Below are 25,257 nucleotides of genomic sequence, written 5' to 3' on the forward strand. Positions count from 1 at the left end.
TCGAACTTTTCACTGTTTCTAGCAACACATGGGTATTTGATACCGGATGTGGTAACCACATCATTAATGTCTTGCAAGAGCCTGAAAAGTGGAAGAAACTGAAACAAGGCTACCTGGAACTCATAGTTGGTAATGGAAAGAGGGTTCCAGTTTGTTCCCCTGGCCTTGTAGTTACTTTAAGTAACTGTTTATATGCATCTGGTTTGACCAGAAACATTATTTCAGTTTCTTCACCGTTTGAACATGGATTTAATTCAAGTACGTTTTAAATGGTTCTTCTATTATAGCCTACTTGAATGATGTCTTTTATTTTGAGGCTGAACCTCGAAATGGTATTTATGAGATTGATGTTTAAACAAGTAATAACATATATCATCTTTCTAAACGTAACAAAGCTGGCATAAATGAAATATATTTATGGCATTGCAGACTTGGCCACATAAGTAAGGCACGCATAAAAGGCTCTAGTCCAAGGGGATTCTCGAATCCACTAGACAGGACTCCTTTGATGATTGCGAATCTTGCTTAGCTGGCAAACTCACAAAGCACCCCTTCACCGATGTTGGTGAACGGATCAATGGTCTTCTAGAACTCATTCACATGATGTATATGGCCCTTTCAGAACCATGTCTAGAAACCATGACTAAAAACCAGCTTGATAGAAAGATAAAAGTACTTCGATCAGATCGAAGTGGTGAATACCTCAGCTTTGAATTTCTCAATCATCTAAAAGAGTGTGGAATAGTTTCACAACCCTCTCCACCTGTCACACCCCAACTTAATGGCGTTAGTGAAAGGTGAAATCGAACTCTACTTGATATGGTTCCATCAATGATGTGTAGAACTAACTTGCCTCACTCCTTTTGGGACAAGCTCTTATGATCGCTTCCCGCATTGTCAATTTGACTCCGACTAAAAGGTAAACAAAACTTCCATATGAGATATGGCATGGGCGTAAACCCAATTTGGAATACCTTAGAGTATGGGGATGTGATGCATACATCACAAGTGTTTCTGATGATAAGCTCGATCCTCGAGGCGAAAAGATTGTTTTCGTCGGATACTATAAAAGAAGCGGACATTATTTCTACCATCCTGATGCAAATGTGATTTCCATCAAACGGAAGGGACACTTTCTCGAGAAAGAACTTCTTAATCGAGAAACTGGAAATAATGTGGTTGATCTTGAAGAGATTCAAGAACCACAAACAACCGCTAAGGTAGTCGGACTGTCTGATCAACAAGTAGTTGTTGCCAATGAGTCAGACATAAAACACAAGCGTTTGCAGAAGTAGTAGAACTCGCAAAAATCTGATAGATGTCTATGGCGTCTAAAAGGTCCCGAAGTCTTATTAGTAGCTGAGTCTAATGACGAACGTGCTAACTACAAATCTGCAATCTTAGATTCAGAATCTGAGAAATGGCAAGAAGCCATGAACGTCGAGATGCAATCTATGCATGACAAACAAGTATGGTACTTGGTTGAGCTACCCCCCAAATCTCGGGCAGTAGGGAGCAAATGGATTTTTTAAGAGAAAAAACCGATATGCATGGAAACATACACACCTATAAAGCACGGCTAGTTGCGAAGGGTTTCACTCAAACTCAAAGTATTGACTATGATGAGACCTTCTCGCCCGTTGTTATGATTAAATCAATCAGGATATTGCTTGCCATAATTGCGTACTGTGATTACGAAATATGACAAATGGATGTCAAAACCGCCTTTCTTAATAGACATCTCTTTGAAGTTGTCTATAAGGTTCAGCCTGAAGGTTTCGTCGATCCTAAATATCCAACTAAGGTGTGCAAACCCAATATGTCCATTTATGGACTCAAGCAAGCATCTCGTAGCTGGAATCTTCACCTTGACCAGAAGATCAAAGAGTTTGGTTTTGTCAATAATGAAGATAAGGCTTGTGTTTACAGAAAGGTTAGTGGGAGCACCATATCATTCCTCATCCTGTATGTGGATGATATACTAGTCATTGGAAATAACATCCCTATGCTTAACGAAGTTAAACACTATTTGGGATCTTGTTACACAATGAAAGATCTTTGAGAAGCTACTTGCATTCTGGGAATGAAAATCTATAGTGATAGATCTAAGCGGCTTCTAGGGCTAAGTCAAAGAACGTACATAGACAAAATGATGACACGCTTCAAGATGAAAACTCCAAGAAAGAGATGTTCCTATGACTAAAGGAACCGTGTTGAACAAATCTCAATCTCCTTCAACGGACATTGAAATTAAGCAAATGGAAGTAATTCCATATGCTTCAGCGATTGTTTCAATCATGTATGCTATGTACTAGACTTAACGTCTCGTATGCTTTAAGCATGGCCAGTCGTTTGTCGCACAGTCCTGGCATTGCCCATTGGACTGCAGTAAAGAACATTCTGAGGTACTTGAGAAGAACCAACGATATGTTCTTGGTGTTTGGAGGAGTGGAAGAGGAGCTCACTGTAAGGTGTTACACTGATGCTGACTTCCAAAGTGATCGAGATGATTGTTCGCTCACAATTAGGATTCGTATTCACTCTCAATGGAGGAGCTGTCTATTGGAAAAGCTCCAAACAGAGTGTGGTGGCGGATTCAGCCACAGAATCCGAATGTAAAGTTGCATCAGATGATGCGGAAGAATCTGCTTGGATGAAGTAATTCATCAATGACCTCGATATGGTTTCAAGTGTTCAGAAACCAATCTAGGTGTTCTGTGATAACACAGGAATCATTGCTCAAACCAAGGAGCCCAGATCACAGGGTTAAGCACATTCTAAGAAAGTTCCACTATATACGGGAAATACTGGAACGAGGTGACATCTTAATGAGCAAAATAGACACAGATCAAAACTCAGCAGACCCGTTCACTAAACCGATGTCTTAGGACAAGCATGGGAATGCTATCGGTCTTAGATTGGATAACCATTTGCTTTGATTTAGTATTTGGATGTACGAACATTCAAACAATTGTACTTTTTGAATTCACCTTTGATTTACTGGCTAAATGCAAAGTTTGAATCTTACAACTGTGTTCGATTTTTGTACGTTTAATCCATGAATCTTGTATTCTAAATTATCCGTAGTCGGTCAGACTCGTGGGAACGACTCAGAATTAAGACTATTCTGACTTTGGACTCAAGGAGTTGACTTCCAGACTCACAAACCTCATTATGAATGACGTTGGATGTAACTCGCATCAAATCATCTTCATGGATCATGGTCATAAGATGTATTTGATTTAGGTATACTCATTTAGTATCCTCTAACCTGAGATACATACTAGAACTTTCGTTTACTAAAGACTATTCTTTGATCAGTGTCCAACGCTGTCGCGTAACTGCCAGTCATAAAGGCATTGGTTGGGAGTGGTTCTGAAGTTCAGTGGGAGTTATATGTAGTCAATATAGGATTCTGTACTCTTACATTATATGTAACAGTTAGACATCTGGGCGCCCTCGTTGATTCAAACTGGTGAAGTGTAAGGCCTTACCCAAACTTACTGTGTGTTTGATTGGACCACTTTGATTCTGTGAACGAGAACGATAATGATTGAACACCATGTGAGATTGAATCTGATCCATGTCTCATTGTTCAATTGATGTCTTTTACAGAAAGGAGAGATGACAAGAATTGCCATAAGTCCACTGTCTTCATGTAGCAAGCCATTGCTAAAAAGAAGATACCTTGGTTAATGACTTTAAAGTGTCATGACCTGTTGGGGGCAGCTATGTGTAGCTAGAACACCGCTGGCTGTCTGCGTTGAGATCTTATCAGAGACCGTCCAAGTGGGAGCTGTTGGATATTATGTCCGGTTCGATAAGTCAACGCTGCCAACCGGGTCTTGACCCGTAAGAGTTACACCTTGGGCAACGAACTAAAAATCTACTTAACCCGTTTAACTGGTAATTACGAACAACATACGAGACATATCATAATTATTTATGATCATAAGCAGGTATTAACGGAGAGACGGGTACGTGGACCGGGTGAGACAAGAACACTCTTGCATTGCCACTTGTCGCGCACCTAAATCTCGGCCAATGGCATTGCATGCAAAGAATCTTACACCACTTTTCATGCACCACCCTTTTGCCCAATCAGAATACATGCAATATTGCATGTCTTGACACTTGGCAATCATGCAAAAGAGGTCCATGTCTATTTAAATGGTGGGTCTTGCAATTTGAGTGATAAGAGAGTTGGATGAACACAAGGTTGCAAAAACTCTCTCAAGAACATCCACATACAACCGGCCACCAAGCCAGCCGCGGGCCACCACCGTCGCCGCCCCGCTGCCTCCGCTGCCGCCGTCGCCGCCCCGTCTCCGCCACCGCCTGCTGCTCGCCGCTGCCACCGGCCTGCCACCGCTGTCTGACGCGGCTGCCGCCGCTTGGCGCCGCCTCGTTCATCGCGTTTCGTTGGTTCGTTTACTAGCACTTGTTCGTTGAACCTCGGTGTCTCAACCGGTTAGTCAATAACCGAGGTATTTCTTTCTCATCGGTAGTTAAATATATTTTACTGTGCTCGTATTTGTATGTAACCGGATCCTGTCGGGTTTCGTTTTGTTGATCACTTGTTTTATTTCCGCTGCGTTTTTATTAATTAACTTGCTTAATTAATTATCTATTATTTATTGAACCGGGTTTTGATAAATAAAATTTCAACCGATCATCACGGAAACCCAACATAAATGCCGTGCATGCATTGAATTTTGTCATCTAACTATCACCAATCTAACTATCACCAAAGATACGTTTGCTGATAATACATGAGTAAAAGTTGTTATGCGAGTGCCCCATCACGTAGGACATGATTTTAAGCATGCATTTATGAGACTAAAGTCGCATACGTGCGAGCGAAAGTAGATACATGACCACAGGGTTGTGTATCTCATAGCTAACAAACTCTACGTATAATTGTTTTAAGACCTAACTACATTATGTACAAGAGTCAAGAACACAAAACCAGTATTGCAAAAGGTATGATTTGAATCTTATAAAAAATTCATACGATCATATAAGCGCGTAATCATAACTAATGTTAACCGTAAATATATAATTAATGCAGGGCAGGGAAGTAACCTGAAATGGAACGAAAAATTCAAATTCAGGGTGGAATATCCAGGTGTTGACAAACAACCTAAGCTTGTTCTCAAGATTATAGACCATGACACCTTCTCATCTGATGACTACATCGGACAAACAACGTAAGTATGCCCTTAGGATATATTGACTTACCATAGATGCCTACCTTGATGTCAAACTAAAATCATTTTCATTACTTGTTAATTAATTAATTCAGGATATACTCGAAAGAAGTATTGGAACAAGGAGTTGCGAATAGAAGCGTTGAACTGCATCGTCAAAAGTATCGCGTTGTGGGTAGCAGCCAAAACTACTGTGGAGATATGCAAGTCGGTATCACCTTCACCTTAAGGGTACTACTCACTTAATCTCGCAATTCTCTACTTAAAATTGTTTATGTATGATGTTTAATAGTCTGACTTGTATATTTTCTCTATATTGTTTTGGTGGATGGAAAGAGAGCCAGTGGTAATGCCTGTTTTGATTTTGTATTTTCAATTTTTGTAGATGTTCATTGTGTAAATTGTATATGGTTGCTTATGTAGTGGTGAACATGTTCATATATCATGGTAGAGATTTTATATACAAGATGCATCATCATCATCATACTTAGTATATCCCACTAATAACAAAGTTAAGATAGAGATTGAGGAGGGTAAGATGTAAACAACCTTACCTCTACCCCGTAGGAATAGATAGGCTGCTTCCAGTGAGACCCCCGGCTCGATAGTAGTTTTGCATCAAGCCTTAGACATAAGGCACATAACACTCAGTAATTGAGACAAACGCCGATTAGTTCATGTACCCCCTTGTCTTTCGGCTATCAACGCCACCATATGATGCATGATTAACCATCCCCATTTTTAAAGTTATTTTCACGAAATTAGTAAAATAACGTTAAAATTAGTGCATTTTCACTTTTGCCCCCATATATACATTATATGTGCCTATCTAATTGATGCAATGTTATTAATAAAAGTATTGCGTTTTAAAAAGATTTATCAAGACTATCCATATTTTTTTACTTTGTATCCAAGTTCATCATTTGCTTGATAATGAAGTCACAACCTCATGTGGAGGACACCCCTTTTCCATACAATGACTTTGAAAATCACCATAGGAATATTCATTAACACAACTTTTAAGACAAAGCCACAACTTTCACATGACCTACCATATAATACAACTGGCACTTCAAATAATAAATTTTAACAAACTACAAGTAGTTTAATTAGTCATAACACAAAAATACAAGGACTTCTTTTGTAATATCAAAAGCATTCCTCCACATCTGAAGATGATGATAATCCATTCGATCAATGGATTGATAACCCCGAACTTTGTTAACACAGATGATAGTCCATCTTCAGATGAAATATATGTTTGGGAAAATATATTGCTAACGGATGATCTCAGAGGCATGTAGTCACTTACATATCGAATTATTTTGGTGGTTCTTCTGAAAAATTCAATCGGATACAATTCAGATTGTATGTGATTTGAAGAGTGAATTCATATGAACCAAAGTTGTGAGCAAGAACAATGATTTCGAATTATGGGATTAGGGCTTGGTATCTCACTTTTAATTTAAATTGCTTCGAATTTTGAGCCATTTTTATCTTAAAATAAATGGTATATTCCGGAGAATAATTTTCCTAATGCATTTTTAGGATGGAGATACAATAAGAAGTTTATTTGGCTAGAAGGCTAGGAAGTGATCTTGACCATCCATTTAATTAATCAAGGGCTAAGATTAAATCAGAGAAATTGAAGGGAAGAAAAGAGGCGCGTGAGTTTGTTTAGGGGTATTCTAGTCAATCTAAGCCAATAGTTTCTCTCTCCTCCAATTCCCCCCATTTTTTAAACGTTAATAACTCTTTCATACGACATTATTTTTTTATATAAATTGCACCAAAAAAACGAGCGTTTTTTTATCTTTAAAACGAGTATACTATTGCTATATTTAAAAAAAAAATTTAAAACCCAGTTGCGTAAAACGCAATAGAAAAACCCCCAGTTACGTAAAACGCAATGAAAAAAAAAACATAAAAAATGACATTTTTCTAAAACGCAATACACCAAAAACATAAAGAAATGACTTAATTGTAAAACGCAATGGCCAGAAAACACAAAGAAATATCTTATTTCTAAAACGCAATAGCCTAAAAACTCAAAAGAAAATGTACTTTCTAAAACGCAATGGACTAAAAACACATAAAAATGTGTTTTACCTAAAACGCAATGCACCAAAAACACAAACAAATGTCTTATTTGTAAAACGCAATGGCCAGAAAACACTTAAATTGTCTGTTTTCTAAAACGCAATGGACTGAAAAACACATAAAAAAGTGTTTTACCTAAAACGCAATGCACAAAAAACACAAAGAAATGTCTTATTTGTAAAACGCAATGGCCAGAAAACACTTAAAAATGACTCATTCTAAAACGCAATGGACTGAAAACACCTAAAAAATGTGTTTTACCTAAAACGCAATGACTAAAAACCCTTCAAAAATGTGTTTTACCTAAAACGCAATGACTAAAAACACTTAAAAATGTGTTTTTTTCTTTTTCTAAAAGGCAATAGCCAGAAAACACATAAAACTCTCTTATTTCTAAAACGCAATGGACACATCAAACTGTCTGTGAACTGTCTGTGAATTGTCTGTGAACTGTCTACGAATTACTGTCTTCGAAATGAGCCAATTTCTGGAAAATTAATTTTTCTGATGCATTTTTATTACAGCAATTTAATCGGAAAAAATTTTTTCCGAGCTGAGGGTCTCTGCCCCTTGGACCCCGCCAGGGGCTGCCTCCCCTGGGACCCCGCTACCAGGGCGCTGCCCCCGGACCCCCGCCAAGATCGTAAAACGCAATGAATAAATCAAAAACCCAGATCGTAAAAATCAAATGAAAGAATTTCTTACATGGATCGAAGTGATTTCTTTAACAGTTGACGATTTTTGAATGATTGAAACACTTATCAGCCCTCGAATTGAACGGATCAAGTGATTATCTTCAAAATCACCGGAAAAAACGAGATTTTGTATGAAATTAAATTGGGTTTTCTTCAAAAAAGCTGAAGAACACGTTGATCGGGTGTTTGAATCATTGATTGGTGATGAAAATCGCACTATAATGTAGTGATTATTGAGATAGAAAGTGAAGAAATGGTTGAAGATGGTGGGTTTTGAAAATGGTTGGTTTTGAAGTTACTGGGTTTTGAAAAGGAAGAAGAAAGAGTTGGATTGACTAAAATACCCTTTTTCTTTATTTTAAATGTTGCCACATGTCCTAATCCTATTGCTTCCTATACTTCCTAGCCAAAATAAACTTCCTATTTGATCTTTTTCCCTGCATTTTTAATGTGGTTGTGTAATTAAAATAAATTTCCTAATAGATTTCCATCAGGTAGTAAGCTCGACCTGAGCTAGGGGTTCTTCCCCTTGTACCCTGCTTCCAGGGGTGCTGTCCCCCCAGACCCTCGCCAAGGGGGCGTTCCCCCATTGATTGGGGGTTCCATCCAAACACTTATAACTATAACAACTTAAAGAAACGTGTATTCTCGCACCTCCTAACTTGCTTGATGTGTGTTACGATTCGCTTTGGTTACCTCGTTGTTACACTAAAATATCCAACAATATAGGTTATACAGATGCTCCCACCACATGAATTTTCTATGTTACATGATAAATTCACCAATGTATGAACTATAAACTACACTATTAATGTTCCACTTATTTATGATATGCATCAAGTGTGCTAGTGTTTCACTAAATTACATAAATGTCTCTGTGTTATTATTTATTTTTTTTTTATCTTGAAGGTCCGACGACCCATACATGGTTCTTAACTTTCAGCTGTTTTTTTTTATTTATTAATTAAACTCACCCTAACATCTACCCCATTAGTTGATATACATATTTTAATATAGTTATAAGACTTCTTTTTTTAACTAAAATTCATTTTCGGTGGTTTTAATACGTTATATATGTACTGATAGAGTCAATATTTGTATTTTTACATATTTCGTTCTTCACATATCAATCTCAAAGGGAAACAATAAATACACATTGTTTTTCATATCAATAATATTTTTTTTTAATATTCGAAAGTCAAAAGGGTTCGGCACCCACTAAATAAGGTAGAAATAGATTTATGAGTAAAATGTCATTTTGGTCCTTGAGGTTTGGTATTTTTGCCATTTTAGTTCAAAACTCAAACCTTTTAAATCTGGATCCCCGTGGTTTCACTTTTATTGCCATTTTGGTTCAAAAATGAAATCAGCTGATATTTGTCTAATAAAATCCTGTTATTTTTTCCTTTTCCTCTGGGGCAAAATGGCCAAATATCAGGTGATTTCAATAATTTAATTAATAATGTGTTATAATAAAATTATATTGACTGTTTTGCCCCTGAGGAAAATGACAAATAACAGGATTTTATTAGCCAAATATCAGCTGATTTCATTTTTCGACCAAAATGGCAATAAAAGTAAAACCATAGGGACCCAGATTTAAAAAGTTTGAGTTTTGGACTAAATTGGCAAAAGTGACCAAACCTCAGGGACCAAAATGGCAGTTTACTCTAGATTTAAACTTGTTATTTTTAGGAACAAAACACACCATGAAATGTCACACCAATGGTAGCTTATACAATGCTTAAAATAGGGAACAACTAGCAATCTTCTGAATCATTGGAAACTCGAACAATCTTCTTCCCAACATTATACCCGCGAAAAAGTCCAACAAAAGCGGATGGAACACTTTCTAGACCGATTGATATGTCTTCAAGCACGAGCATTTTTCCAGCACGTAGGTGGTCAACGGTTGTAGAGACAAACTCGGGAAACAAATGCATATAATCACCACCTAAGAACCCCTGAATCATGATTCGCTTATATACAACATTTAGCATATTCGATGTTGCACGTTTTCCAACATCTGTGTATTCTGAAATGACTCCACAAAGTGCAACCCTACCATACGAGTTCATGTTTGATATTGCTGCTTCGAGCATCACACCTCCCACATTATCAAAGTATATATCAATCCCATCCGGGAAATACCTAAAATTAAAAATGAAAAATCAATCTTTTTCAAAACGTATATGATCGAAATACTTATAGGGGTGTGTAGTATGCATACTTCTCAAGGGTAGAATCTAGATCAGTTTCTTCTTTATAGTTAAACGCTCCGTCAAACCCGAACTTTTCTTTAAGCAATTTCACCTGAAAATGGGTTTAAACAATCCGAATAGTGTTTGGTTTATCCATTTTACTCTTCCAATCCGAAACAAACTTTAAAATTAATATTAAAACCTTATCTGGGCTCCCTGCACAGCCCACAACATAACACCCTAAAGTTTTAGCATATTGGCCCACCAAATTTCATACAGATCCAGAAGCAGCTGAAACAAAGACCTTTTCGCCCTTTTTGGGCTTACATATTTCAAAGAAACCAGCATATGCAGTAAGCCCACTAAATCCTACAATTCACACACAAAAAGCATATATAAGCCCATATCAAAATAAAAACCCAAAAACATCTTTATCATGGATGAAAATTGTAGATACAAATGTTACCTAAAAGCCCAACATGGTATGACAATGGGAAGCCCATTGGTCCAGTTTACTTAGCATGAACCCTTGTGATATGCTATACTCTCCCCAACTTATAATGCCAATAACATAGTCATCCTTCTCAAATTCAGGATTCCCTGAAGCTACTACTTTTCCCACTCCATAAGCACCAATCACCTTAACAAAAACAGTCAGTACAAACATTAAATTTTTGGGTTATTGTGTATTTTGTTTATTTCTCATGGGCTGGTTTAGTTGGTGTGCAAACCGGGGTTTTCGACCAAACCTGTTCTAGTTGGAACTGGTATCGGATCTGGTCAACAAAAGTCAAACCCGGTTTTTACTGGAACCAATTTGGTTGAAGAAAATCAAAGAATTGGGTTTGATCGATTTAACACCGGGTTTTGACCGGGTTCAAACCAAAGTTTGGGGTTACAACCCAATGTCAACCCTATGGTTCGTATCGGTTTTCTTGCCAAACTTTTTTTGTATTTTATATTTTTTTTATGTGTAAAGATAAGTTCAGCCCAACCCAAATATCATATATAAATTTTATTTTAAGTTAGAGACCCTATTGGCTTGTGCCGGCCCTAAGGTTTGGCAATGGGTAGTAAATACTAGTTTGTTAGCGGATCAATTTGGGCTTAAGTAAATGGACCATGAATAAAAACGTGTAACAAAAATTGCAAAAGTTAGGTAAAAAGAAGAGATAAAATAAAGAGTAAACTGCCATTTTGGTCCCTGTGGTTTGGGCAGTTTTGCCATTTTAGTCCAAATCTCAAACTTTTTAAATCTGGGTCCCTGTGGTTTGCATTTTGTTGCCATTTTAGTCTGAAACTCAAAATCTCTCATTTTTTTTACTGTTTTAAGGCCCCTTTTTGTCTTTATCTGCAGGGGTAGTTTGGTCCACTTAGTTTTTATTAAACCAATTTCTTTATTAAAAAACCCACATAATAAATACCCCCTTCCCAATTACATCATCATCTTCAACCCTTTTCTCAGATCATCTTCCCCTCTCCCAAAATCATCGCCGACGATCTGGATTCTTGCCAAGGCTGGCTGAGTATGATTAGAAAGATATTCAACTTTACAACATTTAGTTTGACACAGCCTTTATGCTTTAATGTCAATATCGATGCTATATTGTTGTAAATAAAACCTTAGGATTCACATGATAAGCATCAAACAGATTCTCCTTTAAATATACTGAATAAAGATCAAGCAAGCAACCAACCACATAAATAATTAATAATAATTATGAAAATCTTAAGCAACAACAAGGCCAGGGTGGTCTGGTCTTGATTAGATGAAATATAAATGATAACCTGATCAAGCCCAATTCTTTCAATAGCAGATCCGAACCATCCATTGACAGAAACCTTAACAATCCCCCAAAACAAACATAATCCACAAAACGCAAAGAACATCCACTGCCCTAACTGTCTTTTCTTCTCTACTCCAACAAAATCAAGGTTACCAGATCCAGCACTTCTCTTGGGCTGAAGCCGTTGGGTCAAACAGGTCAGCTTCTTTTCAGGGATGGAGTCAAAGGCCTCAGTATGTTCAGATCTAGGTGAGTTGAGAACATCAATCTCATGATGGGTATTATTAGTGTTGTTGCGTTTGAAGGACTGAGCACGGCGAGTCATCGGACCGGAGAATCTGGGGCTGTTGACTCGATGTGAAAATCCATCGGCGACGAAAGTGGTGGAGGAGGAGGAGGTGGTGGTAGAATCCTGGTAGTGATTGGGAAGGGGGTATTTATTATGTGGGTTTTTTAATAAAGAAATGGTTTAATGAAAATTAAATGGACCAAACTACCCCTGCATATAAAGACAAAAAGGGCCTTAAAACAGTAAAAAATGAAAGATTTTGAGTTTTGGACTAAAAATGGCAACAAAATACAAACCACAGGGATCCGGATTTAAAAAGTTTGAGATTTGGACTAAAATGAAAAAACTGTCCAAACCATAGGGACCAAAATGGCAGTTTACTCTAAAATAAATTCTACTATAACTTAAAAGGCTATGTCGGTGGGGTGACCCACCGGCATTGCCTTACACCCCCCTAAAGTTTTTCCATTTTGCGTTTTAAGCCCCTCAACTTTGCTACTCCCCGAAACTTTTTCAATATTTTATTTCAAGCCCCTCAGCTTTGCTACGACCCCTCCACTTTTAGAGTAATCAATTTAGTCCCTTATCTAACTTTACTGTTCTTCTACTTTAACAATTGGCATTTTTAGCCCTTAGCTTTTTACTAATTTCTATATTACTTAAAGTACAAAGTCGGTGAAACCACTTCTCTTTGACTTCCAAAATTTCCACTTTTAGCTTATAGTTTTGTAATTCATATTTTTTTGCATATAGATTTTTCCTTTTATTTACTCTCTACTTTTGTTACTTGCATTTTTTACCTATACTTTGATAATTTACGTTTTTTTCACATATGCTTTATAACGACCCCTCAACTTTTAAACTTTTCTTTTTACATTTTGACATAAATTTGGTATACGCTTTCGGCCATTATTTTGTATGTTTCCTACATATGAATCGGTTCACATATAATACGTTTTGACTTGATGGTATAAATTAGAGTTAGTCGAGTCGCATATAATACGTTATGATTGTACACTATAAACTCGATTTGCTCTACATTTTAATCGAATTACAACACATCTATAGGTTATATTGAGTTCAGTCGGATACTTCGAATGCACATTATTATATGATTAACACATCACATAACCCTTGACTAATCCGTTCGACGTTTGCAATGTATCCGTGCCGTAATGCGCATGGGTCTTATTACTAGTTAAGTATAAAGGATGCCAATTTTCAAGCCTACCACATAACACAATAGCAATTTGTAATATTGTTTATACGAGTAGTTCAAACAAGAAACAAAATAATTATATACCCGTAGTTGCTAAAACCGGTTTTATTTTTTAGTCACTTGATTTTTCTTTTATTTTATTTAAATAGCTCGTTTCAAATCCCTTTGACATAACTTTAAAAAACCCAGTTATATTAAATAAATAGCTCGTTTCAAATCCCTTTGACATAACTTTAAAAAACCCTGTTATATTTCTTTTCTTTTGAACGGCCAACAGCATCAATCCTGAGCACTCTCAGGGCCACTCACTGGACAGACGGACTGACGGAGTACTCCGAGAGTAACCCGAGTCCACCACCAATTCCGGGGAAAACCCGGTAATCCACCTGCCCATAGGCACGGCGGTGAAGTTACCGGTAAAACCCGTTTGGCTCAAGGATCCAACCCAGATTTCCATGGGTCTCCTATCATTGCCCATCAGTGCCTCACTCTGCACCAAGTGAGTGTTAAACCTGCATCTCTCAAGAGAAATGCAAGCTTTCCACCACTTGATCTAGAGATCATTGGCCATCACATGGATTTCAGTGGCTTTGTGCCATAATCTTAAAATAGACCCACTAAACATGTGTATTTAATCTATTACTATTATAAAAAGGAGAAGTAGTGTACAAAAATGTAATTTGACCAAGGGTACACATTTTAAAAAAGCATGTACAAGCGATTGGAAGCTGTAGAAGAGGAAGTTCATTAGTCTTTTAAGACGCCTCCAGGGAGAGGTTAGGGATTTCACCCATGAACCCTAATATGCGATTGTAAATGAATCGTCTGCAACGTGAAGATTGAAACGGAACCATCAACGCAAAAGCAGATTGAAGGATGGAAAGGTGGACCGTGCAATTGAAGATGATGATTGAATTCTCTCCTCATCCAACAATATTTAAGATCAACTCCATGCTTCAATTCTGTACATCTTTCATACTTCAGTGCTCTGTTACCAGGTTTGGATTACCCACTCTCTTCTTCTCCTACATTCCACTCAATACATTATAACTTTCTCAATTGTGAACCAGGTCCACACAGGCTGCATCCGGAATCCCCTATGTCAGGTGCGAATTCTGTCGTCTAGCCGGTCTAAGTTTCATATACAAGTAAAAAAATATATTCTGTAAACGACATTCTAAGTTTCATATACAAGTATGACTCCTCAAAACAGTGATTATTTTAGTAAACTGGCTCATCTCCATTCTAAAGAAAAAGGAAGAATTGGATAAAATTAAATTGGATCAGCCAGTTTTTATGCATTTTTGGGTCCAACCGCTGACTCCAGTTTTCCCAAAAACCCACCAATCTTGTTTTGTAAATGATACTGGTCTCGCTTGTATGAGAGTTTATAATATGATACGGTTTTCTAACTTTCACACAGGTCCACACCGCCTTCTCGCTTCACACCGCGGCGTGCGAAAGCCCCGTTTATCAGGTGCCAATTTTTTCCTAATTTCGTATACGTCAAATTCATTACTTCAGTCTGTTTGGTCTCCTTGGTTCACTTCAGACCTGCACCATTTTTTTAAGTTTTTGGGGTTCTTTAAAAGTCTAGAAATAGTTGATAATAGCATCAACTTACATAACAGATTGATAATCATCATACGTATACCTGTACCTCCATTCATATAATCACAAGGATTTGATAAGGATTTAGAAACACCCCTGCTCCTCCGAATATAATACCTCCTTGGTTCACTTCATAGCTACAACATTTTTGTGGTTGAAAGAATTCCCGTTTAGTGCCTGCCATATATTCCAGATAGTTAACACACAAACCGCATCACCCACCGACCTTCTTTCCTTGACCAAACCATGTTAACTATGTTACGTAACGTGTCTTTTACTGTTTTATACAAGTTTCACCAACTTGCCTACCCTATACCCGTAACCCGAAATTTTCTAATGTTACGGGTCAATTGCGTTTGCAGGCGTAACTACATCCAAAGTAGCCACAATGTCTGACATACCCGCTGATGTCATCGTTTACGGTATACTGACGAGAGTCCCAGCGAAGACTGCTGTCCAATCCAAGACCGTGTGTAAGCAATGGTGTGCGCTACTATCAACACGTGACTTTGAAAGAGCTCACTCTTCCCAGTCATCCGTACCCAACAATCAACGAACACTCTTGCTTGACGACCTCAGCTTCCATGTTCATCCAATGGATTTCGAGACCGGCGAATACGGCCCGCATTCCGTACTCCCACTCCCATTTCAAGGAGTAAAAAAAGAAGTGTGGATCCTGGCAAATTTAGACGGATTGCTATGTGTGTGCTTGAGCCAAACACATGAACTTCTCCTTTGGAACCCCACCACTGCCGCGTACAGGCATTTGGCCACCCCCGCTGGCCACGGTGTTTATGAAGATAACGCCGATACCGTCGGGCTATACAGTAACCCATCCAACGATTACAACCTCCTGCATTTAACACGAAGATCAGGAGTGCTTGCAGCCCACATCTATTCGAGACAACAGGGGAACTGGCGAAAAATTGCTTTCAAAACTAACCCCGCTTACCACACACGCAAGTTCTGCTGGTCACCTGCTACTCTATGTGCCGGCACTTTATACTTTACAATTTGCGAGTGCTGGGTAGTGGGTAGAAATGTTGTTATTGGTTTTGACACCTCAACAGAGCAGGTGACGGAGATCAGTTTCCCCCATGTTCCATCCTCAGGGATTTTCCAAGGGGTGTTAGTTACGGTTCGGAACTCTCTTCACATGGTTCTTTGGACTGGCCGTGAATACATGTCGCTTTCCCTTTGGGCCCTACAAGGACAGAATTGGGTTAGGCTTTTGTCAACTCCTGCAGTCCCCCCTATTCCGTTGTCGTTGTGGATGACGATAACACATTACATGACAAACGGAAGGTTTATAGTGATGCGCAACTCAAGAAAGGTTTTTGAGATACGAGTGGACACCAAGGCCGTTGACTGTTATTACGCATGCAGCTGGTTTCGAGGTTACATAGGAGCGGTTTACGCGGAGACATTAGTCTCACCGTTTGCAGTGGCCTAGCTTAATCGTCATGTTTACCATATGCATTTTCCAGCCATATTTTGCTATATTCTTACTGTTTTATTGGTTTCCAAACCTAAATATGTATGAAGAATATTTTCCTTTTGCTGGCACATCTTAACATGCATTACTTAACTTGTTCTCCTAATTTCTCTTGCGTGCTTTCGTTACATTTCATATATGTTCAAAACAGCCATTGTATTTATTAGAGCTATATGTTAAAAGTAAAAGTAAGCTTCCAGTGTTGTCCGAACCAATAACAGACTCTTTCATGCACTGTTGAACTCTAAAACGTTTAAAACCCTCATACATCCTGCAAACAAACGCTAAAAAATTATTACAGATACAATACCAAAACGTTACCCAAGACAAAAAACAAACCGAAAATCTTGTTGCCTTTCGACTTGTTCCTTGGTGATCGGATGTAACTCCAAAAACCAAACCGTTGTTTGCGTCCTTTTGTTTCGGACCCGCGTCGTAGACTATTCCTCGGGTCGCACGCCACTAGAAGATACATATGATTGACCACATATTTACATAAACGCGTCCCACACGACGGCAAAAAATAATTATCAGACGTCTTTTTGTAAAAAATATTGGGAAATTCTAAATGTGTATAGATGTGGAAACATTAAAAAGGTTAAGATAAATTATATGGGCTCGCCAATGAAATTGAGCTGCCACTTTTTGTTTCAGAGCTTCAATATATTATATAGAGCAATCTGCATACCATAATGTCATCCAAAAGATGAAGCAAACAATTTTATCATGAACAGGTCGGCTCAGGTTGTGTTTGTCTAATTAAAAATGGGTCAAAAGTCCAAGGAACTGTAAAATAAATTTTATTTTCATAGAACCACTTAAATCATTTTGTTTGTAATTTAGATAATTGTTGACTTGGTATAATTTTAAATATTAATCAGCCCTGACCCATTTTGACCCGCACAAAAACTCACCTATTTTCCCACCTATGTGGCACAAACTGTAGATGGTTTGATGTTATTACATACCCCGCTCGAGTCTCGAAAGTATGGATAAGTGGCTTTGGTCTCATAGGTTGCATCATATGCTTCAATGAGGTTACGAAAAGCATGTCGGATGCGAATTTCCCTAGACCAAAAGGGTTACAAGAGGGCATCGGCCCTAATGGGTCCAAAGGGCAGAGGTGCTCATCCAGACCCTTACAAATTATAATGTAAAGTGATCTTTAGAATCTAAAAGAATATACCTAAATTAGTATCATAACTATACACAAGAGAGATAAGTTGAATGATAGAAGTGCTAGCTATAAATGAAAAGCAACCTTGACTTAAGTTACATACTTACATTCTATGACAGAGTGACTTAACAAATATTCTCAGAATTAAGATTAAGCCTTTTAAGAGTAGTCCTGTTAAGTTAAAATGTACTCACCTCACAAAGAAACAGTTTTAATAACTTCTACCTTTTGTCACTCAAACCGTCGTAGACTATTCCTCGGGTCGCACACCACTAGAATGGTGGCTAGAGCCACTTGCAGTGGCTTATAAACAGACCCAGATTCGTATATTTGTCACCGCAGAATATGCCGACGTTAAATCAGCCCATAAGTTTGCAGAATTGTTTGCTGAAACTTTGCCTCAAAATTTGTCCTTTAACTGAACTCAATTAGGAGTTATTCGCAGATTTCGCTAAAAATTGAACCGTAAATTTGCGCCTCCTTAAATGATCATTTGATAACAGATCCATTCACTGTTAACACCCCCAGAATTAGAGTCTATTAGCTGAAGCCGGTTCGTTCGCTAAACACTGGTCATCCACAGATTGTTTTTCGCAAAAGCCGTTAAAATCAGTTTCGTTCGCTGCAGTTTTGTAAAACTCAGGGGCCAGCGATGAGCCTCTGTCCATGACCCCTTTTACTTTTCACGCCCACCATCATGCCCCAACCCCTTTTAGTTTCTTGTGTGGGTTTTGTAGTAGCGTTGCAATTTGTGATTTCATGAATTATCATTCAAACTGTCATTTTCTTCCCTTCTAAATCAACATTTCGTTCAGAGTCGGTACACCTGTAACTCTTAAAATTATTTACTAAAATGATTATTTACACCTTAATTAATGTCACTGCTTTTTGTCTCCATTGGTTAGGTTGACGTCACGCTTCCACCCATTATGTCTGGCGGCCATAAAAAACCACGCACAGATGCAGCGTCGGTTGCACTACGGAAGGAACGTAACAGGCGATACTATGCTTCAAGAAAAGCCGCTAAACAGTTAGGCCCTTGCACAATGCACAATCAGACCCAACATGTTCTCCAAACATGTTCGACATCTACTCCACCAGTAGAATGTTCTTCATCGAATCAGTCAAACAATCAACCACGCACTACACCCACCGCCCGGAAAAAAACAAACTCTCAGAGTTCTACTGTTCTGCCAACAGGCCTGCACACAAAAGCTCAAACACACGTAGCCTCCAATTTAACGGGTAAGCCGATACCCAAAGTCTCTCTATGTTATACGCACCGCTCATTTACTAAATTCAATTTCCCTGCCCGAGTTAACTAACATTACGTCATTCAACAGGTACTCAAGCACGACATACACTGGTCAATGACTTTCAACACATCATTCATAGCACAGCAGTTGTCGAACCAAGTACGCCAGATGATCCATATAACTTTGTCTACGAGGGCCTCCCCACATCACACCGTCTCCTAAAAGAGAATACGCCGTGTCCTCATTGTGCCGCAAAGCGATTCACTTTTGAATTCCCAACCTTTTGCTGCATGGACGGGAAAACCGTTCTTGCATATACCGGGATCCCACAAGAATTACACCATCTATACACATCACAAGAAAATATTGGGAGGGTTTTCAGGGAAAACATACGCGCCTACAATACAAACTTCTCTTTCACATCAATGGGTGTCTCCTTAGACGAAACAATGGCCAACATGAGAGGGGGTGTGTACACATTCCGTGCACACAAAGGAATTTATCACAGAATTGACCAACTGGTCTCACGGGATGGCACGCCCAGATACTTACAGCTATATTTTTACGACCCTGATACAGAGTTACAACATCGCCTGAGATGGCCAAATCTGGATGCTGATATCACTCGAATTTTAACGCATACACTCTCCACAAACCCCTATGTCCAGACATTTCGCCGCCTCGCCGAACTTGGCCCCCTGGACAACTACAGAGTCACCCTGAATGCTGCACTTCAACTTGACCAACGTGTATACAACCGACCTACCACATCTGAGGTAGCTGGTATATGGGTAGAAGGTAATGAGAATACCACATCATACAAAAGAAGCATCATTGTTTATGGGAGGTCTGACCATCAAACAACTATTCAACCATACTTCAGCTGCTATGACCCACTCTCATATCCTCTATTCTTTCCCAATGGTGAGCCCGGATGGCATTCAGGTATACCACGGCGTGGAGTACTTTCAAATCAACTCCAGCCGAATCACAATACCATAGACGACGACATAGACGGTAATAACATCTCTCCCTATAGTATTACAAAACCACAAACAATATTGCCTTCCAAGAATTATGTTACATTAATTACTATCATTAAACAGACCTGGAAACAAGAAGTTCCCGATCAACTGTTGCTATGCGAGAATACTACTGCTATAAGTTCCAAATGCGCCCAGCAGAAAACATATTGTTGTTGGGTGGGAGGTTGCTACAACAGTTTACAGTTGACATGTACATAAAGGTAGAGACATCACGATTAAATTACTATGAACGGAACCAACCCAGAATAAGGGCAGAACTGTACCAGGGAATTGTGGATTGCGTGAACGCCGGGGACGCTCACCCAACCAGAATTGGGAGGCGTATAGTTCTTCCTGCATCTTTCATTGGCGGCCCTCGCGACATGCGCCGTCGGTTCCTAGACGCAATGACTTTAGTACAGGATGATGGAAAACCAGATTTGTTTCTGACAATGACATGTAACCCCCAGTGGCCTGAAATTTGTCACAATTTGCAGCCAGGACAGACTGCACAAGACCGTCCTGATCTTGTTTCAATTTCCGTGCAAAATTGGAGGACCTGAAAGAACAACTCTTTAAAAAACACATTCTTGGCGAGGTCAAATCACACGTTTACGTGATTGAGTTCCAGAAACGTGGTTTGCCCCATGCCCATTTCCTTCTTATAATGTACCCGCATCACAAAATCAATAACCCAGATCAGTATGATAAGTTTGTGAACGCCGAAATCCCAAACATACAAACGCATCCCCAGTTGCATGAACTTGTCGTAAAACACATGATTCATGGCCCTTGTGGCACCCTGCGAATCAACAGCCCCTGTATGCAAGGGGATCCTAAAAAGTGTCGTTTTCATTATCCAAGACAATTTAATGACCGCACAACACAAGGAGAGGATGCATATCCACTCTACAGAAGGCGCAACAACGGGATAAAAGTCGACGTACGAGCCAACACTCTAGATAACAGATGGGTTGTTCCGTACAACCCAAAGTTACTTATGATGTTCAACTGCCATATTAATCTCGAGATATGCTCCAGTGTTAAATCCGTCAAATATCTCTTCAAATACATTTACAAGGGTCATGATAAACAAGTCATCCATATAGATCCGGATGGCGAGGACGTTGTTATCAACGAAATAAAACGATTCCAGGATGCACGCTATGTATCGCCACCCGAGGCAATGTGGCGGATTTTTGCCTTCAACCTTTCTCAGATCTACCCGACTGTTTTAGCATTACAACTTCACCTCCCTAAAAATCACACAGTTACATTTACAGACACCGCCATAATCTCTGAAATAATACACCGGGAAAGGGATAAACATACAATGCTCACTGCTTTTTTTGAGAAAAATAGACAGGAACCAGCAGCCCGACAGTATTTGTACAAAGACTTCCCAGCAAAGTACACGTGGAATAAAGCCAGCTGCCGTTGGAATTCCCGTTTGATAAAAAGGCAACAGAGAGGTCGAATTGTTTCCGCAAATCCATCTGAAGGAGAACGGTACTACTTACGACTTCTTTTGACACACATCCGGGGGCCTACTTCGTTTGAACACCTTCGCACTGTACAAGGTGTGGAACACCCTACTTTCCGTAAAGCGGCTTTAGAAAACGGGTTAATTGAAAACGACAACAACTTATCACTATGTCTCGATGAAGCCACCATATTTCAATTCCCAAATGCCCTTCGGAGGTTATTTGCAACCATATTGGTCTTCTGTGAACCAGGCGATGTTCGCAAGCTATGGGATGACCATTTTGACACACTTTCAGAAGACTATCAAAACCTTTCCAGTAGCAACAATCACATCCAAAATCTGGTCTTACAGGATCTTAGTTCACACCTACAATCTATGGGTAAAGATTTGGCCGACTATGACCTCCCAACCATAGAAAATGAACACACGCCACTAGACGTAACAGATCGTGACACACAAGAGGAGTTAAACATAGTTATTGACCCGGCCCACTTACATGCGTAATACTCCCTCAACTCTGACCAACGGAATGTGTTTGATGTAGTGATGCACTACGTTACACATGGCGTACCAGCAGTGTTCTTCATTGATGGCCCAGGTGGAACTGGGAAAACATTTTTGTACAACGCATTGCTCGCTGAGGTCCGTTCACGAGGCCTAATTGCACTTGCAACAGCTTCATCAGGCGTCGCGGCAAATAACATGCCGGGTGGTAGAACCGCACACTCAAGATTCAAAATCCCGATAAACCTATGTAACAACTCCATGTGCAACTTAAAAAAACAAAGTGGTGTCGCTCGCCTTATCAACTCATCGAAACTAATCATTTGGGACGAAGCCTCCATGACAAAACGACAATCGATAGAGGCAGTCGACCGCACCTTGCAAGACATCACAGGCATACCTCTCCCATTTGGTGGAAAAACAATGGTAATGGGAGGAGACTTCAGGCAAGTGCTACCCGTTGTCAAGCGAGGCACGCGAGCACAGATCGTAGACGCTAGCCTTCGTATGTCACCTCTTTGGGTATTAACTAGGAAAATGCGGTTGACCACAAATATGAGGGCAATCAGCGATCCATGGTTCTCAGACTTCCTATTACGAGTAGGAGATGGAACACAACCGTCAACAGATGGAACATACATCTGCATCCCCGCAGACATGACAATCCCCTTTACCACCAAAGAGGAGTCAGTTAAAGAACTCATTAACGCAATCTTCCCATCACTACGTACAAATGTCCAACCCACCGAATGTATAACATCACGAGCAATCTTAACAACTAGAAACGAGACCGTCGACGAGATCAATGACCATATGATAGACCTTTTCCAGGGGGACGCAAAAGTATACTACAGTTTTGACACAACGGACGACGACAAACAAAACCTCTATCCAACCGAGTTCCTCAACTCACTGACTATCAGCGGGTTACCACCTCACAAGCTTCGCCTGAAAATTGGATGCCCCATAATATTGCTTCGAAACATCGACCCGTCAAATGGTTTATGCAACGGCACACGACTTATATGTAAGGCATTCGCACCCAACGTAATTGACGCTGAAATAGCAATCGGTGACCATAAGGGGAAAAGAGTTTTCTTACCAAGAATACCCATGTGCTTATCGGAAGATGACATGTTACCTTTCAAACTAAAGAGAAAACAATTCCCCATCCGGCTTAGCTTCTCGATGACAATCAACAAATCGCAGGGTCAAACTATACCATACGTTGGTATCTACCTCCCGGAATCTGTGTTCTCGCATGGGCAGCTTTACGTCGCATTGTCAAGAGGCAAGTCACGTGAAAACACAAAGGTCCTTGTCCACCTGGATAAAAAATTTACACAGCCTGGCGTTTACACCTCTAATGTTGTCTATCGCGAAGTTTTGCAACCCTGATCCCCCAATCTTATACAAACCAAAACGTACGTTCGGTTATGTATTTAATGTCGCCAAGATGAAATAAAAATTGGGTCTCCACTCCACCATACATCACTTCCCAGATCCCCCATAGTGTCTTATACAATCTTTCCGATGTTTAATGTTGCAGTGACCGGTCTTTTTAATTCTACCACAACCCCCTACGAAAACATGTGATCTCAACTGAGCTGTTCCGTTTACTCATCGATTAATAAACGGACTCTGCTGCTGGTACGATTATACATTACTCCAAAAGGTTTACTCATACTCTTATGCTAATGTGTATTTACGATTAACAGTTGACCCGTTTGACGATTATGCAACACCATCTGCCCATACCAGTTTCAAAAAAAAAAAAAATACTACATCAATAGGCAATAAGTCCAAAACAGTTACAGTTGACCAATTTGTAAGACAATACCGGTTTGCATCACGACCAAACGGATCACCTATCATCTATCGTTATTATAACACTAAAGTTGACCCAACCAAAAGAACTTGACTGCTCATACTTTTTGATATATTTATTAACTTGGTGGTTTTTAAAAATTAATTTTCAGAAGTTTAAAGGCGACGAGAGGGACCAACAACGTTCATGCATCTGGAAGTCAACCAAAAAAATCAGAACCTGTTCCGCTTACCAGGTATGCCTACCTTTACTCATCTATTAATAAACCGACTCTGCTGCTACTATTATACATTACTACATACGCTTTACTCATACTATTATGCTCATGCGTATTTACGATTGCCACTTCACCCGTTAACCGATTATGTAACACCATCTCACCATAACAATTTTGGTTATTTTTGGTTTGAAAAATTGTTGTCTGAAACATGATTATCGTGGTGATTATATAAACAGGTCACAATTTCACAACCAAGCAAAACAAATACCACATGACGCGATGACGCCTGCCATTGCATGCCAAAATGAAACAACCAACAAGGGCATCGTAAACACATAAATGTATCTTGTAATGGTTTGTACTTCCCTAACCGGTTTTCATGGGATTTTAGTCACTAAATGTAACTGGTCTATTACTCTTTGTGAATGTCCTCCATTGGTATGTTTTTTGCTAAAATCACTTCCCAGTTCCTCCACAGCCTCTTATAAAATCTTCCCTATGTTTAATGTTCCAGCGACCGGTCTTTACAATTTTACCACAACCCCCTACGAAAACATGTCATCTCAACTGAGCTGTTCCGTTTACTCATGTATTAATAAAGGGACTCTGCTGCTGGTACGATTATACATTAGTCCATACGGTTCCGTTGCTGCTACTATTATACATTACTACATACGGTTTACTCATACTGTTATGCTGATGCATATTTACGATTGCCACTTTACCTGTTTGATCATTATGTAACACCATCTCAACATAACAGTTTTGGTTATTTTGCCTTCAAAAATTGTTGTCTTAAACATGAATATGGTGGTGATTATATAAACAGGTCAGAATTTGACAAGCAAGAAAAAAAATATCAGATAACGCGATCACGCGTCGCAATGCACGCCAAAATGCAACAACGTTTTAATAACCGCTTTTCGAAGCGTCAACAGATAGCCTTTCAAACCGTTTAAGCACTTCACCTGCGTTGTATAACATCCTCACACCAGCATCACTGATTACCCCTAAACTAGGGGTGTAAACAAGCCTAGAGGCTCGAGAGCTACTCGTGATTGGCTCGGTTAAAAGCTCGAACGAGCCGAGCCTTAACGAGCCCGAGCCCGAGCCCGAGCTCGAGCCTGAAATAGAGCTCCTTTTGTTATCGAGCC

The 25,257-nt window shown here is 39.3% G+C and overlaps 4 protein-coding genes across 4 annotated transcripts; 3 read left to right on the forward strand and 1 right to left on the reverse strand.

The window, feature by feature from the left end:
* Nucleotides 1-9,736: 9,736 nt before the first annotated feature.
* Nucleotides 9,737-12,318, reverse strand: LOC110928653 (2-alkenal reductase (NADP(+)-dependent)-like). The gene is made up of 5 exons (XM_035987961.1): nt 11,995-12,318; nt 10,723-10,846; nt 10,484-10,575; nt 10,236-10,318; nt 9,737-10,156 (listed from the first exon to the last, which is right to left on the reverse strand). The coding sequence occupies exons 1-5, from the start codon at nt 12,316-12,318 to the stop codon at nt 9,766-9,768; spliced, it is 1,014 nt and encodes a 337-aa protein (XP_035843854.1). The 3' UTR covers nt 9,737-9,765.
* Nucleotides 12,319-14,199: 1,881 nt separating this feature from the next.
* Nucleotides 14,200-16,683, forward strand: LOC110928652 (F-box protein At3g22700). Its single transcript, XM_035987380.1, has 4 exons — nt 14,200-14,499; nt 14,572-14,607; nt 14,925-14,978; nt 15,475-16,683. The coding sequence occupies exons 2-4, from the start codon at nt 14,601-14,603 to the stop codon at nt 16,563-16,565; spliced, it is 1,152 nt and encodes a 383-aa protein (XP_035843273.1). The 5' UTR covers nt 14,200-14,499; nt 14,572-14,600; the 3' UTR covers nt 16,566-16,683.
* A 4,049-nt stretch (nt 16,684-20,732) lies between these two features.
* Nucleotides 20,733-22,055, forward strand: LOC110931221. The gene has a single exon (XM_022174624.2). The coding sequence runs from the start codon at nt 20,733-20,735 to the stop codon at nt 22,053-22,055; it is 1,323 nt and encodes a 440-aa protein (XP_022030316.2).
* Nucleotides 22,056-22,097: 42 nt separating this feature from the next.
* LOC110931222 (ATP-dependent DNA helicase PIF1-like) lies at nt 22,098-23,453 on the forward strand. Its single transcript, XM_022174625.2, has one exon. It carries the CDS (start codon nt 22,098-22,100, stop codon nt 23,451-23,453), a length of 1,356 nt encoding a protein of 451 aa, XP_022030317.2.
* Nucleotides 23,454-25,257: the final 1,804 nt, after the last annotated feature.

Source organism: Helianthus annuus, chromosome 3 (genome assembly GCF_002127325.2).
Source record: "Helianthus annuus cultivar XRQ/B chromosome 3, HanXRQr2.0-SUNRISE, whole genome shotgun sequence".
Classification (NCBI taxonomy): domain Eukaryota; kingdom Viridiplantae; phylum Streptophyta; class Magnoliopsida; order Asterales; family Asteraceae; genus Helianthus; species Helianthus annuus.

Excerpts from the sequence above, each read along its gene's own strand:
- LOC110928652 (XM_035987380.1), top strand. Across the intron at positions 14,979-15,474 it reads GCGAAAGCCCCGTTTATCAG|GCGTAACTACATCCAAAGTA; the intron begins GTGCCAATTTTT and ends TTGCGTTTGCAG.
- LOC110931221 (XM_022174624.2), top strand. The coding sequence starts at position 20,733 with ATGTACCCGCATCACAAAATCAATAACCCAGATCAGTATGATAAGTTT.
- LOC110931222 (XM_022174625.2), top strand. The coding sequence starts at position 22,098 with ATGCACTACGTTACACATGGCGTACCAGCAGTGTTCTTCATTGATGGC.
- LOC110928653 (XM_035987961.1), bottom strand. The coding sequence starts at position 12,318 with ATGACTCGCCGTGCTCAGTCCTTCAAACGCAACAACACTAATAATACC. Across the intron at positions 10,576-10,722 it reads ATCACAAGGGTTCATGCTAA|GATTTAGTGGGCTTACTGCA; the intron begins GTAAACTGGACC and ends TGTGAATTGTAG. Across the intron at positions 10,157-10,235 it reads CTAGATTCTACCCTTGAGAA|GTATTTCCCGGATGGGATTG; the intron begins GTATGCATACTA and ends TTTTAATTTTAG.